Genomic DNA, 15,022 nt, shown 5'->3' with positions numbered 1-15,022 from the left:
TCCTTTTTCTGCTTATCAGATGCTTGTGTCATTGCACGTAACTCAATACCCAGTATGGACACTGACGGCATCCCATGTGGGTGTAAATTGTGTCTCAGCTGCTCATGTGGCAGACCTGGAAGAAGGTCTGGTTTGTCCTGGCTCAGTGATCAAGGTTGTGGGCATCTTGGGAGCGAGGGTTGGGAGTCAGGGGAGTATAGTGTGAACAACTGGATTGAAGATTCTCTCTTTCAAGATACATGAATCGATAGTCTTTTAAATAAATGAAAAAAGGTGCTTTGAAAAAAAGTGTAGAACATAGCGGCCTGCATGTATGTTGGTATTGCTGAAATATAGTTCTGTGAAACTGTATTTTGTACCTTTGTCAAGTCAATGGTTAGGCATGCCATAGTTTCAATGATCTGTGATTAAACTCTACTGCATGTAAGTGAAATGGTCAATTTTGCATTCAGTTACCATTTATTAGTGATGTGTATATTCCCACGAGCTAGTCTCTTTTGCTTTCTACAGATTAAATTTATTAAGCATTAAAATGAACTTATCAAACAGCATAAAGTCTTTTTACTTTAATGGAACTTTTGGAAAGATTCTTTTTCATGATGTATTCCCTAGGCTTAAGGATTCCCCCCTTCTGCTTTCTTCACAGTCGCCTCACTCTGCTGTTGTCCCCTATGTTCAGCAGCAGTCACAGGTTCACCATTTAAGTCTATCCTGACGTTGCAGGTGTGGACAGTGGCAGAGGGTCCAGCATCTGTTGTCAAGATATATTTAACAGTTGCATTGGGAGTCCATCTTTTATTCAGAAGACGGGATACTACAATGTATGTCCTTCACAGTGTACTGACCAGCATTAAGCACTTCCTCTAGATAAATAAATATACATACATGCTAAGCTATACATCTGTTGGTCTTGTATTTTACATTAAGGTTGTCTTAGCAAGAACATATGTTTTCTCTTTTGGGAGTGTCATTTCACTGAGCATATTGGACTCTAGTTGGGACCGTTTTGTTGCAAATGATAGGATTTCATTCTTTATAATAGCTAAGTAGATGTACCATCTGTCTTTCGATGGGTATCTGGGTTGTTTCCATGGCTTCACTATTACAGATTGTGCTGCTGTAAATATAGGATTACAGGTTACTTTGTGATATGCAAATTTTTATTTACATTGGATATGTTCCCAAAATGGGATAGCTGGGTCATATGGAAAATCAATTTTCAGTTGTCTCAATACACTCCATGCTAAGTTTATAAGTTTAAAGTTTATAATTTTAAAATGTTGTCTCAAAAACTGAAATAAAAGAAGGGAGAGCAGTCAGGATAAAAGGGGAGACCTGTGGACAGAAGGGTGAATCATGTATTCTTAGAATTCTATTTGCACACTTTACTGAATTTCTCAAAAACATTTAAATTTTTAAATTAAGGAAATTTAAAAAAAATAATTATGGTGCAATTTCCAATGAGAAGTGGAAGGCACAGATGGAAGTTGCATAAGAAAGGAGTATAAGGGGCCTGGTGCAGTAGCCTCATGCCTAAAGTTCTCACCTTGCACACACCAGGATCCCATATGGGCGCTGGTTCTAATCCCGGCAGCTCCACTTCCCATCCAGCTCCCTGCTGTGGTCTGGGAAAGCAGTCGAGGATGGTCCAAAGCCTTGGGACCCTGCACTCGTGTAAGAGACCTGGAAGAGGTTCCTGGCTTCAGATGGACTCAGGTCCAGCCGTTGCAGCCCCTTAGGGAGTGAATCAACAGACGGAAGATCCTCTCTGTCTCTCCTCCTCTATATATATCTGACTTTACAATAAAATTAAATAAATCTTTAAAAAAATAAGTATAAGTGGAAAAAGTATAAGGCTGTGAATAATAAGCCAAGGACATAACAGGAGTAGAACGTCCTATTGTAGTAAGGATGTGATAGTGTATCTCATTATTGATAAAAATAACAGAAGTGACTCAGGCACCTGTGTTAGAGATACCAAGATGAAACCAAACTAAAACTCTGAACATTTAAAACAAAAACACTAACCTGTTAGTACTTTCTATGAAATCTAACTCGGGGAGAAAAGTTGTTTAATGAGCTACTTAATTCCAGTTTATCAGGGTGGACATTATAATAAATTAATCTTTAGGTTGCAGCGTCCTTTCCACTGCTGATCCAAGCATGAGGAGGAAATAATTAGACTTTATCTTATTTCCAAACTTGGGAATAGCAAGATTTATCTTCATCCTGATAGCCCAGAGCCGGCTAAAACCTATTTTACTTTTGGGGTGGTTTTCAGTGTTGTTTTAACAGATAGAAGAAATAAATACATGGTTGATGAGATGTCAGTAGTACATGCAAATACTTTAAGACCATGAAACAATATGAACTACCCTATCCTTTAGTGATTTATGTACCTATTGTGAGTGAAAACTCAACATAAGCAGTGCACACATTCATAGGAAACCCCAAATCAGATTCCAAAACAGAATTCAATACTTCTTCAGCGTTCAGGCCTCATAGAATAAAAAGCAATGTTGACTAACCCTTTTCCCAAAGACAGATTTCCTGTCTTAGTGTGTAATTTATTCACATGGACTTCAGTTCAACACAATTAGCCCCGTTTGTCCTCCCTGTTACTCTTTCTTTCAAATAGATAAATAAAACTGGATGCGTGGTGAAGTTTCATGCCTCTATTATTAAGAACATGAAGTTCCTGCACATCAAAATAATTAGCTAATATTAAAGGGTGTGAAATTCTGCGCTTATATTTATTACCTTTGCTTCACTTCCAGCTAGAACAGAGCATCCTTCTAGTTAGGGTACTAAGCGGTGTCTTTGGTCCGATGTTCTATTGCAATGTTTGTCTTAAAGTTGGTGCAACTCCTTCTTTGACTTTATTATATCATGCTAAATATAGTTAGGAAGTTTTAGGCTTAAATATTTTTTCTTCCTGTTTTTTTCTTCTAAGATTGCTGAGCAAAAATGTTGTTTGTCACGGAAGACTTGGTTCTGTGTGCCTGTTGTGATGAAGGTGTTTCTTCTTACAAACATCTCTGAAGGAGATTGCAGGGGCCTTCGTTTGGGTACCAGGGATATTTGCCAGAATAACTTTTGTAAATGTGGCTCATGTCTCTGCAGATGGGGATAGCTCATGCTTTGAAGAAAGAGAAGACGTAAAAGAGAAGGCTCACTGGGTTGGGTTCCCACTTTGTTCTGCCTTTACCTAAGGGCAATGGTGATCTTTTGTTTTTATTTATGATCTGCTAACTATGGCTAAAAATGTATATTATAAATAACAAATACCATAGGGAATGATTTTCATGGCACTCAAAGCTAACTCACTATATAAGTTTAAGACAAAGCTAATTGCAGAAGTCAGTTGACAATTTGAAAGGCTAAGTAATTTTTTAGAAATTCTCCTTCTTTATATTGTTGTGGGATGCAAGAATCACATCAGACAAGTCTAGGATGTATTAAGGGGTCTTTATTAACCAAGCAGGATGATGGCAGGGCTTGCTAGCAATTAGCAAGTGACAAGTCCACACGGCAATCTAGTCTAAATCAAAACAGAGGGCAAATGAGAGGAACAAATGGGTGTTACACTATTCCAGTGAAGTCCATCTGTTAAACGGAAGACCTATGTTCCAGCTTGCCCAGCGATATACATTATCCTAAGAGACGTGCAGTGAACAACCTGTGCACACTTACAAATCTGCAAACATTTCCTTTTTCCTGGCTTCTCTGTCCGTATTCCATTACTACTAGGCCTCACCTTTCCTGGAACTCTTACAATTACACCGATTAGAAATGCAAAACATCTTAGCATTTGCACATTCACTGGCTCACCCTAGCAGTAAACAGAGGATGAGGAATATAGACATACAGGGGCCACGTTCAAGGGCTGCCTGTCCTTAGAGTCTGTCCACGGGAAGCCAGAGAGCAGGCAGGTACTGGTAAGGCCAAAAGACAGTGGGCAAGAGTGATAAAAGCGGAGACCAAGAGAGAGAAGCCCTCCCTTTCATGGTCCTTTGTGGGCTCGAGAGTATGATGGTTACTCACCAGGTCAGTACCACCCTCTCTGAGGTTCTAGGTGATGATAGGTAAATGTCATTTGACACATAGTTGGGCAGAAAGGATTATGTTGGGGGGAGAGGCATGGCTTCCAAGCTTTTGACCTTGAATTCACTGCCTGAGAGTGTAACAGTATGAGCTACTCTTTATTATTTAAAATGGTAACAGAGGAAGACAAGATTGAAGACCCAAGATTGGGAAAACAAAACCACAAACAAGCATCTGTACAAACGAAGAATGAAGATAAATGAACTTGAATTACATTTTCTGAAATAAAAATAGAAATAATATCTTTGAATACATTTATTTTTTTTAAATTTTTGAATAATATAAAGTGAGTAGATTTCGTGTATTTCAACAAATGGAGGTTATGTCATGGAGCCAGGGAGGAAGTATTTGAAGGGAAAAAAAATGTTAACTTTTAAATGCTTCATGTACAGAATAAAAATAGAAATCACTACCGTACAAGGTTCCAGGCTCGGTGGGAGGGATATATTTAGTAAAAGCAAGGTCCAAGCAGCAGAGTGAGTACTGCATCGATTCCCAAACATAACACCGGTAACAAGGTATATGACCAGGGAGGCGAGGCGTTCAGGCTTCCCAAAGCCTTGAGTGGGCACAGAGATAATAGTGTTCTATCAAAGGACTTGTGCTATGCCTACCAACTCAGACTTAATAGACTGCTGACCAAAGAAGAAAGGTGTAGATGCTCATTTTGAGAAAGAACGGGAGAGAGCAGATAGAGTAAGAGAGAGTGTCCCTGGATATTGGGAAAACTGCTATTCCCTTGCTGGTGTGCATGGGAGCTGGGCTGCGGGTGCTTCTGTCCCTGCCTCAACCGCAGTACTTCTCCAGGGAGCATCTGGTACTAAAAGTGATTGGCTTGAAGAGCTGAGTGTAATCCCAAATCCTATATTGATTTTAACTTGAATTGGCAGGAATTAGTCTTCTGTCTTCAAAAAGTAGATAAGGTATACTTTTAGGAAAGAATATTCCATTTTAAGAAAAATCAGGTTGTTAGGTATGAAATTGATTCTCTAATTCCCACTAAAAATAGTTTTCTAATAGTCCATGATTTCATGTTGTCAAGTTATTCTGATCTTACTTTCTGGAATCACAATTCCCAAACAACATGTGTATTTTAACTTGCAGATATTGGTTGCGGAAAATGATGGATTATAGCTTCTTCAAAGAGTGAATGTTCCTAATTAGCTGTTTAGACTTTTAAGTTTTGCTGTTACTTGCTGATAATACATATCTTACAGGAATGGCATTTCCACTATAACAACACCCCATCTCTGGATAATGATGCATGTATTGATTTCTAAATGCTTTCTGAAATACTTTTAATATCACAGCATGATGTACATTGACAGTGAATAAATATGCACTTGGACAAAAAATGTATCACATTTGTGACAATGAAAATGCAGTGAACCGCTGTTGTTGCTGCCTGCACCCCTCAAGAGAACACACAGAATTTTCAGAGTCAATACGTATTGATATAATCTATTAAGAGATGAGTCATAAATTGATCTGTCAGAGCATCAGGCTGGATTTTAAGGAGAGCTACTTAACTGTAATTTAGACACAATATGTGGGCTCAAAGACAAGCAGCATAGAGAAGTTAATAAACATCTACACATCCAGAAATACTTTGAAGGTGTGAATATCATGAGCAAAGTGTCATAAGGAGAATACTTCTATTGTGTGAAAAGTAGCTTCCATTCAGCAGAATGCATAGATTGAACAAGATGACACTTAGGTACGTGGCAATGAGGGAGGTCAGGGAATGTAAGTGCCTGCATAAATGAATGTGATCACTAGTCAGCCGGAAATAGCGGGAATACAGATTCAATGCCAAACAACTTACACTCTTTCCCTTACAAAGGTGTTACTAAAACTATGGTACATCTCAGAGTTTACATTATCTTTTATCTGGGATTATGGGCAGTTTGATTTTAACTCACAGAAAGTTATCAAGTTATATTCTGTAAAATCTAACAATGCATTAGTACTTAGAATATTAGCATGAGCTATTAGTTCTATTAGCAGGGTAGGTGGTGAATATGAGTGATAATTTCTTGCCAAAGAGGTCGGCAGATGCCCTTTGTGAGTTAAGCAAACATCAGTGGGATGTGGAAGGGTGTATGCCCCGCCGTCAGCTGATCCGTGCATCTCCCTTCTGCTTTAGGTTCTCATTTGCTCAGCATTTTTAGTGTAATTCATTTTGGTGCTGGAAAAGGGCGTTGTTTCCTCCACTTCACATGTCCGGGGATATTTCAGCCTCGTGCTTAAAGGAGCTCATTTTTCATCTTTTAAATTTTAGAGAAAGAGTATGTTTTAGTTTTCTTTATGAGACCTTTCCATCTATAACCTTTTAATTGTTCCCTGTGGTAAAAATTATCTATCTATCTATCTATCTATCTATCTATCTATCTATCTAAACTATAGCTTTTAATGTGAAACTTCACTGTAGGGGAAGTTGGAAACCTGTTCAAGGAATAAGAAAAGTAACTGAATAGTTTGAAGTTGATGTGGAAAAATACAGGAGCAGTGAATTTCATGTCTGTGTGCTTGTGGACAGGATCTGGAGGCTCTGGTCTGCTACTGTGGCTTAAGCTCCACATTATCTTTGGCTTTAGTGGTCCTGCCTTCTGCCAGTAGGAGAATATTGCATTTTCTTTTGAGTATGTGCAAAGATTGTATTTATTTTTTTTTTTGTTTTACATTTGCTGCACAGCTTTCTAGTAAGCAGTGTGTTCAATCGCATATACACCCAATTGTTGAAGTAAATATTTTAGTACATCTTTAAAGACATGGGATCCGAGTTATTGTTTCTTTGTAGTGCATATGAAGTAATGTACTCTGGAGGTTGTAATAAGTAACAACATCAGCTAATCGACCAAGTAAAATTACCTGAGTAGAACAACTCAGCGTAACAGACTGTCTAGAGTCTCTCTCTCGGGAAGTGCTGTGGAGTATCAGTGCAATTAGGACTTATACTAACAACTAAACAAAATATACCTTAGTTAAACTTGTGCATCTTTAGATATTAGTAAAATGTCAACATATTATGTACACATTTTTTGTAGATTTATACTGCTTTTGTCTGTGTGAAGTAATGCCACATTGTCTTTAACTAATACACATAGCAATGCAAAATGTAAAGATAACAAAAAATTATTTTCTTTAACAACTTTATAAAATTTCAGCTTTCAAATCAGAACTGATGGGAAGTTTGTAGAACATTCTGTGAACTTGGCATTATTAGCTGTCAATGCTGAGTAGTGTCTGTTGGAATTTAAGCTTTTATCCTTCACAAGTAAATTGCTTCTGTTCTTTTTGTGAATTAACTGCAAGTTCTGTGACTGTATTCAGTTAGCACTCAAATAATCTGGATTTCCTAATGCCCCTACTGAAAGCCGGATACATGTATGATACATGCTGAACTTGGATCTTTTCATGTCTTTACCAAGTTATTGATGCCTGTAGGTATAAAAATTAAGAGGAAATTACAAATATATAAAGGCTCAGTTTAAAAAAAAGTAAATTCCACAGAAACAAAATAACAAGAAAAGTGATGTCATGGACAGTCATTTTTTGGTTTAATTGAATTTTGTTGCTGCTGCAGGTGTACAATTTTTGTAGAGTCTCATAAGCGAAATCTGGAGCTGCCATCTTGCAGGTGTACAACACTCAGAGTCACAGAAGCTGACTTCTAGCTCTGTTCTCTCGTTGTTAAATCAGAGCTAATACCAATGCTTACCTACTGAGCTTTGGAAAGGTCACATATCATTATGCTCTATTTAATCGTAGTGCTTGACACACAGTAGAACTGAAGGTTTTTTTTTCTTAATTATCCAACCTTAAGATATGAGGTTGAGAATGTAACAGTATAGAGGTAGTAGGGACAGTTACAGATATTGATGATGTTACCTGTGCCTCATCAAATACAATCCTGGATTAACTACACTTAAATTCAGTTGTAGAATAGAAGCTGGTACTTTTTGTTAAATTTTTCTTTCGTTTATCTGTATGTGAAAGCAGATATATAGAGACAGAAGGAGAGAGATTTCTTCTGTCTACTGATGCACTCTGCAGTTGGTTCAGTGGCCATAGTGGGCTGGTCCAAAGCCAGGAGTTTCTTCTTCATCTCCTGGGTCAACTGTAAGAACAGTCAATACCCAATATCAGAAATACCAAACTATGTGACCCTGGAGACATCAACATTTTAGAACTCATGAAAAAGAGGAAAGGTCCAGAAAAGGCATAAAAAATAGTCAAAATAGAGAAACCGTGCATCAGAAATCAAAGGAAGCAAAAGTTAAGGCAGCTCAGAATTGCCAGTTTTATGTTTTTTATAATTAGAATGCTACAGTGACTCCGTACATGGATGGGGCAGGCTCCAGGAGCTTGGTCTCCTGGGACCTGATTACTAGATCAGCACCTGCTACCTGATCGAATGCCCAGCCCTTTATCATTTGTACATTTTTTTCTCCTTAAAAATAAAACTTTTCAAAATACACAGAAGGTGTAACTTTTACATCGAAAATTAATTGAAAGAAAAAGATCAACTAATATGAAGTACTCAGCACTCAAACAATAAAGCTAGTATCGTCCAGTCAGTGTCTTTGCACTTGTACAATTCTTTACTGGAAGGTAGAGATGTGTATTCATCTGAAAATGTAAATTTTTAAAGATGTTGGCCTCAGGATTAAACGTAGCTCTATATTACCTTTGTCAAACTTGTCCACGGTAATGTGCAGCTTAGATTCTCACATTTCAGGAGAAGTCTACAATTTGAGGATGGGTGCTAATTTTCTGTATTCTATTCAAGCACGTATCTGTTTCCAGGTACAAGAGTTTAGCTGTTTTCAGTCCCAGCATATAACACCTGAGGTCTGCTGTGGCACAGTCCTAAGTGTTGTACTAATATTGTGTAATGTCACAGAGTAACATTTTTTTTAAATTATTTTTGATGATACAGTTTTATAGAATCAGGATTCCCTCCTGCACCTCCCCAACTTCTTGTTTATAGGGTTAGGTCAAATTTACCATGTCTGACTTGGGTCTTATAAGCAAAAAAATTTCTCACTGGTTTAATCTCGATCTCCACCCTTGACAGTGCTGATAGCATAGAGTAGGGCTGAGGGGTTAAATACCGTGTCCTTGATTCACTCTTGGGCTGAGACTTTTCTAGGTTTGAGTTTGCTAGTTTGCTGAATTCTTGTCCTGATTGTTGGCTCATCTTGCTATTGAACGCTCTTTTTGTTGCTGTTTGAGTTTTTACGATAATCTTACTTGTGTAAGTTGCAAATGTCATCCTCATAGCTGGTGGTTTGCCTGTTGAATGAGTATACCGATGTGATCAAGTTGCTCACTAGATATTTAAAAGGCAATAGTAAGTTCCAATGTAAGGTTGATTAATTTATCATCCCCTTTCTTCAGATTCATGCTTTTCTGTTAGAACAATAATGTTACCTGAGGTTACGATGATTTATTTGTGTTCTTTGTGATGTTATTCTTTTCTTTTTCAATCTAAGTATCCAATTCTCCTTTTCAACTTAAGTATCGAGTTCTAGCTTACTTACTGGATGTCTACATGAATCTGCTTGTAGTTTTTTAGTATGCATAACCAATATCATGATACAGATGTTTCCTTTCTGTTTATCTAGGAAATCCTACAGATTTATAGAGGCTGTTTTGGAATCATCTTATGATTCTATCATTTGTGGAGTAATGTGTTCATAGTGTGCATATTTGGAATGTATTTCTGGAAATATCTCAAAGTTATTAGAATTTTAAACGTTTCAGGAAACAGATGTGTATCTGTATACAAGTAAAATGTGCATGTGTGTATACCTAGACAAAAAGAAAAATTAACCAATTTAATCTTTAATGGAAAATTGGAATCCAAATAGCAAACGGAATGCCTGTATTTCTCTCAGCTATTCTGACAAACATGACTCCGGTTCTTAATAGTTTTGCACTATTGAGGCAGTCAGGAAGAAAATCGAAGGCCTGCCCAAAGCAAGGGATCTTCTCTGTTGTCATTTGTGACACCAAACTCTAATAATCAGAGTAAAAGGGAACCATACCACTGATGCACTTAGGACTGTGTCAATACAAAAGGTCAGCTCTTGAAGAATATGTGTTTGAGTCCCAAGAACCCCCAGTAATAAGATTGTGAGCCACTGGATCATCACCGTATCAAAATAACCAAGACAATACAAAAGCACCACAAAAAAAGAAAAACATGGATCTCAAACATGAAATCTAGCTGACACCTGCTTCTGATAATAGAGACAGTTATATATAATGGAATGTATACACTATATAAAAACATATGTGAATGTAAGGTATATATATTCCTTACATATATACATTCATAATATATATTCATATATATTCATAGTATATATTCCTTACACATATATACATTCATAATTGGAGGGATCAGAAACATAGCTTTAAAGAAAGAATCACATTTTATATCAGAAAATATATGAATCCTTTAATAACAAGCTCATGGTTTGCATGCATAAATCTAATGATTTTTTTAAAAATCTTGGTAGAAGATATCCCAATGAATCTGAATAAATTCAGTGATTTGATGTATTAGTAATTGAGAAAATCAAATGTAATATGAGTCGTGGAAAACGAAAAAAAAGGAAAATACATAGAGATATTGTTTAATAATCCGAGAGATTTATTTCATTTTTCCAGTTATAATAACTTATGTTTGTTAGTATGCCATATTCAATAATGATTTTAGCTTATTTTTTGCTTACTTCATTTTCTTAAACCACAGTAAAATTCTCTGAAGGAAATTTAGGAGTGTTATTAACTAATTCTTTTCATTGCAGGCTGGACAGCAACGTTGGTGGGAACAGGAGATTAAAATAAATGGGAATATTCAAAAGGGAGAATTAATTACATATAATTTGACCGAGTTGATCAAACCAGAGGCTTATGAAGTCCGACTGACTCCCCTCACCAAGTTCGGGGAAGGAGATTCAACGATTCGTGTGATCAAATACAGTGGTAAGTAGCCTTTCAATTTGAAATCATTTATTGATATGTTAAGTGTATGCAATGTTTAGGATGCAACTGTCTGCCAAAGGTAAACTTTAACATACGGACTTATTTATTGTTTCAGTAATCCAGCAGCCCTCAAAAAAGTCTTCATGCACCATAAATTGTAACAGTTATTCCACATTTAGGAATAGGAAACAATGGTGTAGGTTACAGTGAAACTGAGAAGGTATCCAGAACATGGCTTTTAGCTTTTGATCCTGAAACAAAATGGCATCTTTTTCTTCTCTTTTTGTTTTCAACGCTTGATGACTTTCTAGCAAATATTATTAAGAAGGTAAGAAAGGGCCCGGTGTGATGGTGTAGCGGCTAAAGTCCTCACCTTGAACGCCCCGGGATCCCATATGGACGCCAGTTCTAATCCCGGAGGCCCCTCTTCCCATCCAGCTCCCTGCCTGTGGCCTGAGAAAGCAGTCGAGGACAGCCCAAAGCCTTGGGACCCTGCACCCACATGGGAGACCTGGAAGAGGCTCCTGGCTCTTGGCTTTGGATCAGCTCAGCTCCAGCCATTGCGGCTGCTTGGGGAGTGAGCCATCGGGCGGAAGAACTTCCTGTCTCTCCTCCTCTCTGCATATCTGCCTTTCCAATCGATCAATAAATAAATCTTTAAAAAAAAGGTAGGAAAAATGATTTAAAAATTTTAAGTGATGCAAATTTTTGAAATTTGCAGGAAACTATTCTGAGAACTGAAAGGTGATACGTACATGCAGGTTTTGCATTAATAACCCCTGACATATATAATCTTGTTTCAATTGAATCATCAATATTCATATAAATATACACTATTAAAGTCAATATTTCATTAGGACTTAACACAGTTTTGTTATATAAAGCTCTGGAATTATGTAATGGCATTTATCCACCAATGATGATACTATGGAAGTTTCAGGGACCCAAACATCCCATTACTTGCCTCCCGTGACCTCTCTTACCTCAACAACCACTGTCTGCATTTTCTCCTTTTGCAGAATGTTGTGCAGTGGGGATTGTATGACCTGTAGGCCCGGCAGTCTTGTTGATTTTACTTTTTAATGCAGTTGGGGTTTTCCAGGTTTTTTTTGTGGTTTCACATCTTATTTGTTTTTGTTAAGTGATATAATTTGAAAAAAGTAGCATAGTCTTATCCACTCACTTTTAAAAGTCATCAAAAAGTTGTTATATTTTTCTTGATAGTCAATTTTTTTCTCATGTTGCTAACTTTATAGAAAGCCTTAATAGAGTGTGATATATGCATGTATAGTGTTCCAGTTTGGCTTTATAACCTAGATGTAAAGTATATAATCACTATTTAAATGTGATAGTTAAGCAAAAGCTGAGAAGTATTGTAGCACTATGGGGAAAATTATGCATTCGTCTAAAACTTTTAGCTAGAATCAGTAGCTGTAAGCAAAATAATGGCAGTTACTCATGGAAATTCTGTGATTTTTGTATCTCTTTAAAAAATTAATGGAAGTTGAGGTTTTCATGAAAAACTTAGAACTACATTGAGCTGTTTTAAAAGATGAAAATACTACATAGTAGGAAGTTTGCGTAGCCGACAAAGTTAAACATCTGTGAAATAATAAACTGGCTGCATCCAGTGTCCACCCCCTGCATTACAGATTATCTTGTCTACATTACTGGACTTTGGAGGTTATTGACTTTGAATAGTTAGCTAAGATTTTAATTTTTGGGTAAGAGTTATTTATTTTATTGGTGAGAGGTATTTTATTTATAAGTGAGAGGTACAGAAAGGAGGAGAAAGTGAAAGTTCACTCCCCAAGTGGCCATAAGGGCCAGAGCTAAGCTGAGCTGAACCCAGCAGGCAGGAGCTTCCTACTGGCCTCCGGTGCAGGTGCAGGGTCCCAAGGCTCTGGGCCATCCTCGACTGCTTTCCTAAGCCACAAGCAGGAAGCTGGGTGGGAAGTGAAGCAGCTGGGACACAAGCCCATATGGGATCGTGGTGCATGCCAGGCGAGGTCTTAACTATCAGGCTAACATGCCAGACACTGAAGAATTATTTTTTTAAGAATTCAGAAGTTCCAGAGTGAAAATTGTTCAGCAATAAAAATTAAAAAGGTTTGTGAAAACTAGACATGAACCTCAGTGTAAAAATTATCTTTACATTCTTTGGTGTACACATTAAAATATGAAACATTTTCATTTAAATGACTTCTAAATAATATAGGCCTATACAGGGCATACTTTAATATAATGATGCACCAGGAATAGAATAGCCAGTCTCGGGTGACACAGCATACTAGAGGTTTGCTGGCTTCAGCAGTGGAAATCTGACTTGTTCAGGGATATGAGATGTGAGTCCAAGATCTCGCAACCAAAATGGGTGCTCACCGTGTGTGTTTGGGTGCTTTTGCCACAGCTTGCAGGTGCACAGAGTTCTCCGATGTCCTCTCCTCTTAGCAGGGCACCAGTGCCTTTGGGTTGCGTCAAGCCCTAGGATCTCAGTTAATCTTCACTACTTCTGTAAAGGCCCTACAGCCCAACACAGGCTGGGACTGGACATCAATGGAGGAATATCAGAGAAACACAATTCAGTTGACCACAGGCCTTTTTAGGAAGTCAGAAAAGCAAAAGCAAATTCAATGGAAAAAAAAAGGGGACTCCTGCCTTCTTTGTAATTGCAAATGTTCACCATTTTACCGTGTTATTTCTTTGATCAATAAAATATTACAGAATATTCTGTTACGATTATCTAGTGAGAAGATATATGTAAGTATGTTGTTTCTGGAAATTAGATTATAAAGGATGGATTTTGGTTTTGACACATTACTTAATTGAACTAATTGGATTTTAATTGTTTTCAAATTAAAATATTATAACCTTCTGCAAAAAGGAATTGTTTGACTTCCGTTCAGAGAAACTAGTGAATGCACATAGTTTCATCCCCTGCCATTCGTGTCATAATGTACAGTGTGAACACAGAATCAGCAGAGCAGCCAAGATAATTTTCTTCTGTATGTAGAAATGGTAAATGTGGTCAGGAAACTAATTGTTTATGAACATCCATCTGAACATTAGTGTAGCAGCTTGATACGACTGATTGGTGCGTGTGTCTGTGGTTTTCCTTCTAGTCTATTGGTAACACACACAGTAGAGAAGTAGTTGAGAATAAGCAATGAGAAAATGACAGCACAGAGAAGGTTGTTCAGGGTGAATCAACTGCCTTTTGTAATCCTCAGAGGCCATGATAATGCTCTCTGCAATGAGAAAGCAGTGTTCTGACTGTGATAATAATTAGTACATAGAGATAACCATTTTTCCCCTTTAGGTTAGATGCCATTTTGTTGATGTTTTGGTAACATTTGAAGTATTCATTTCTCTTTGGACAGCAGTCGGTAGTCAGTTACACTACAATTAGTTTTCTAAAGCAAATATTTCTTTTGGTACAAAAATGTAAAATGTATTGCTTATCATCTGAAAACTCTACAGGAATACAAATGCGTGACCAGGTAGCATTGAGATACTTGTTTCAAAACACTACTTGGTTTGACGTTCATTTTCTCTGGGAGTAGATAGCAACAACAGAAGTATTGATGTTGTTGGAATACTCTTTTCCTTTTAAACCATCACAGGCTGGCCCACAGACAATCCCAGTGTTGAGTTCTGGATTTTGTTGAATGCTGGTTAAGATACACAAGGTTAGCAATCTGTTCCTTAAGAAATGAACCATTTGCCCATGCTTTCTTGCATTGAGTCTTTGGATTACTTGAGGCTGGGACTGCTGAGCTCCAAATTATACTCTTCAGTCCTCTAGAACAAAACTAGTTGCAACCAGAATTCTCCATGGTCGCAGTGAAATGATCACTAAGTTTTACAAAAGAATTATGAACCACTTATGAGACTTATTGAAAGCATTTCTCGTATGCTA

The 15,022-nt window shown here is 37.3% G+C and overlaps 1 protein-coding gene across 1 annotated transcript in view; it reads left to right on the top strand.

The window, feature by feature from the left end:
* Nucleotides 1-15,022, top strand: part of MDGA2 (MAM domain containing glycosylphosphatidylinositol anchor 2) — a 687,915-nt gene that overhangs the window by 653,452 nt on the left and 19,441 nt on the right. Inside the window, exon 11 of the mRNA XM_058666386.1 lies at nucleotides 10,926-11,103. Within this exon, the coding sequence (XP_058522369.1) occupies nucleotides 10,926-11,103 (178 nt within the window). The remainder of the gene's footprint in view (nucleotides 1-10,925; nucleotides 11,104-15,022) is intronic.

Source organism: Ochotona princeps, chromosome 6, assembly GCF_030435755.1.
Source record: "Ochotona princeps isolate mOchPri1 chromosome 6, mOchPri1.hap1, whole genome shotgun sequence".
Lineage (NCBI taxonomy): Eukaryota > Metazoa > Chordata > Mammalia > Lagomorpha > Ochotonidae > Ochotona > Ochotona princeps.
The sequence above is the reverse complement of the archived record's forward strand: the minus strand, read 5'-3'. Positions and strand labels throughout refer to the sequence as shown.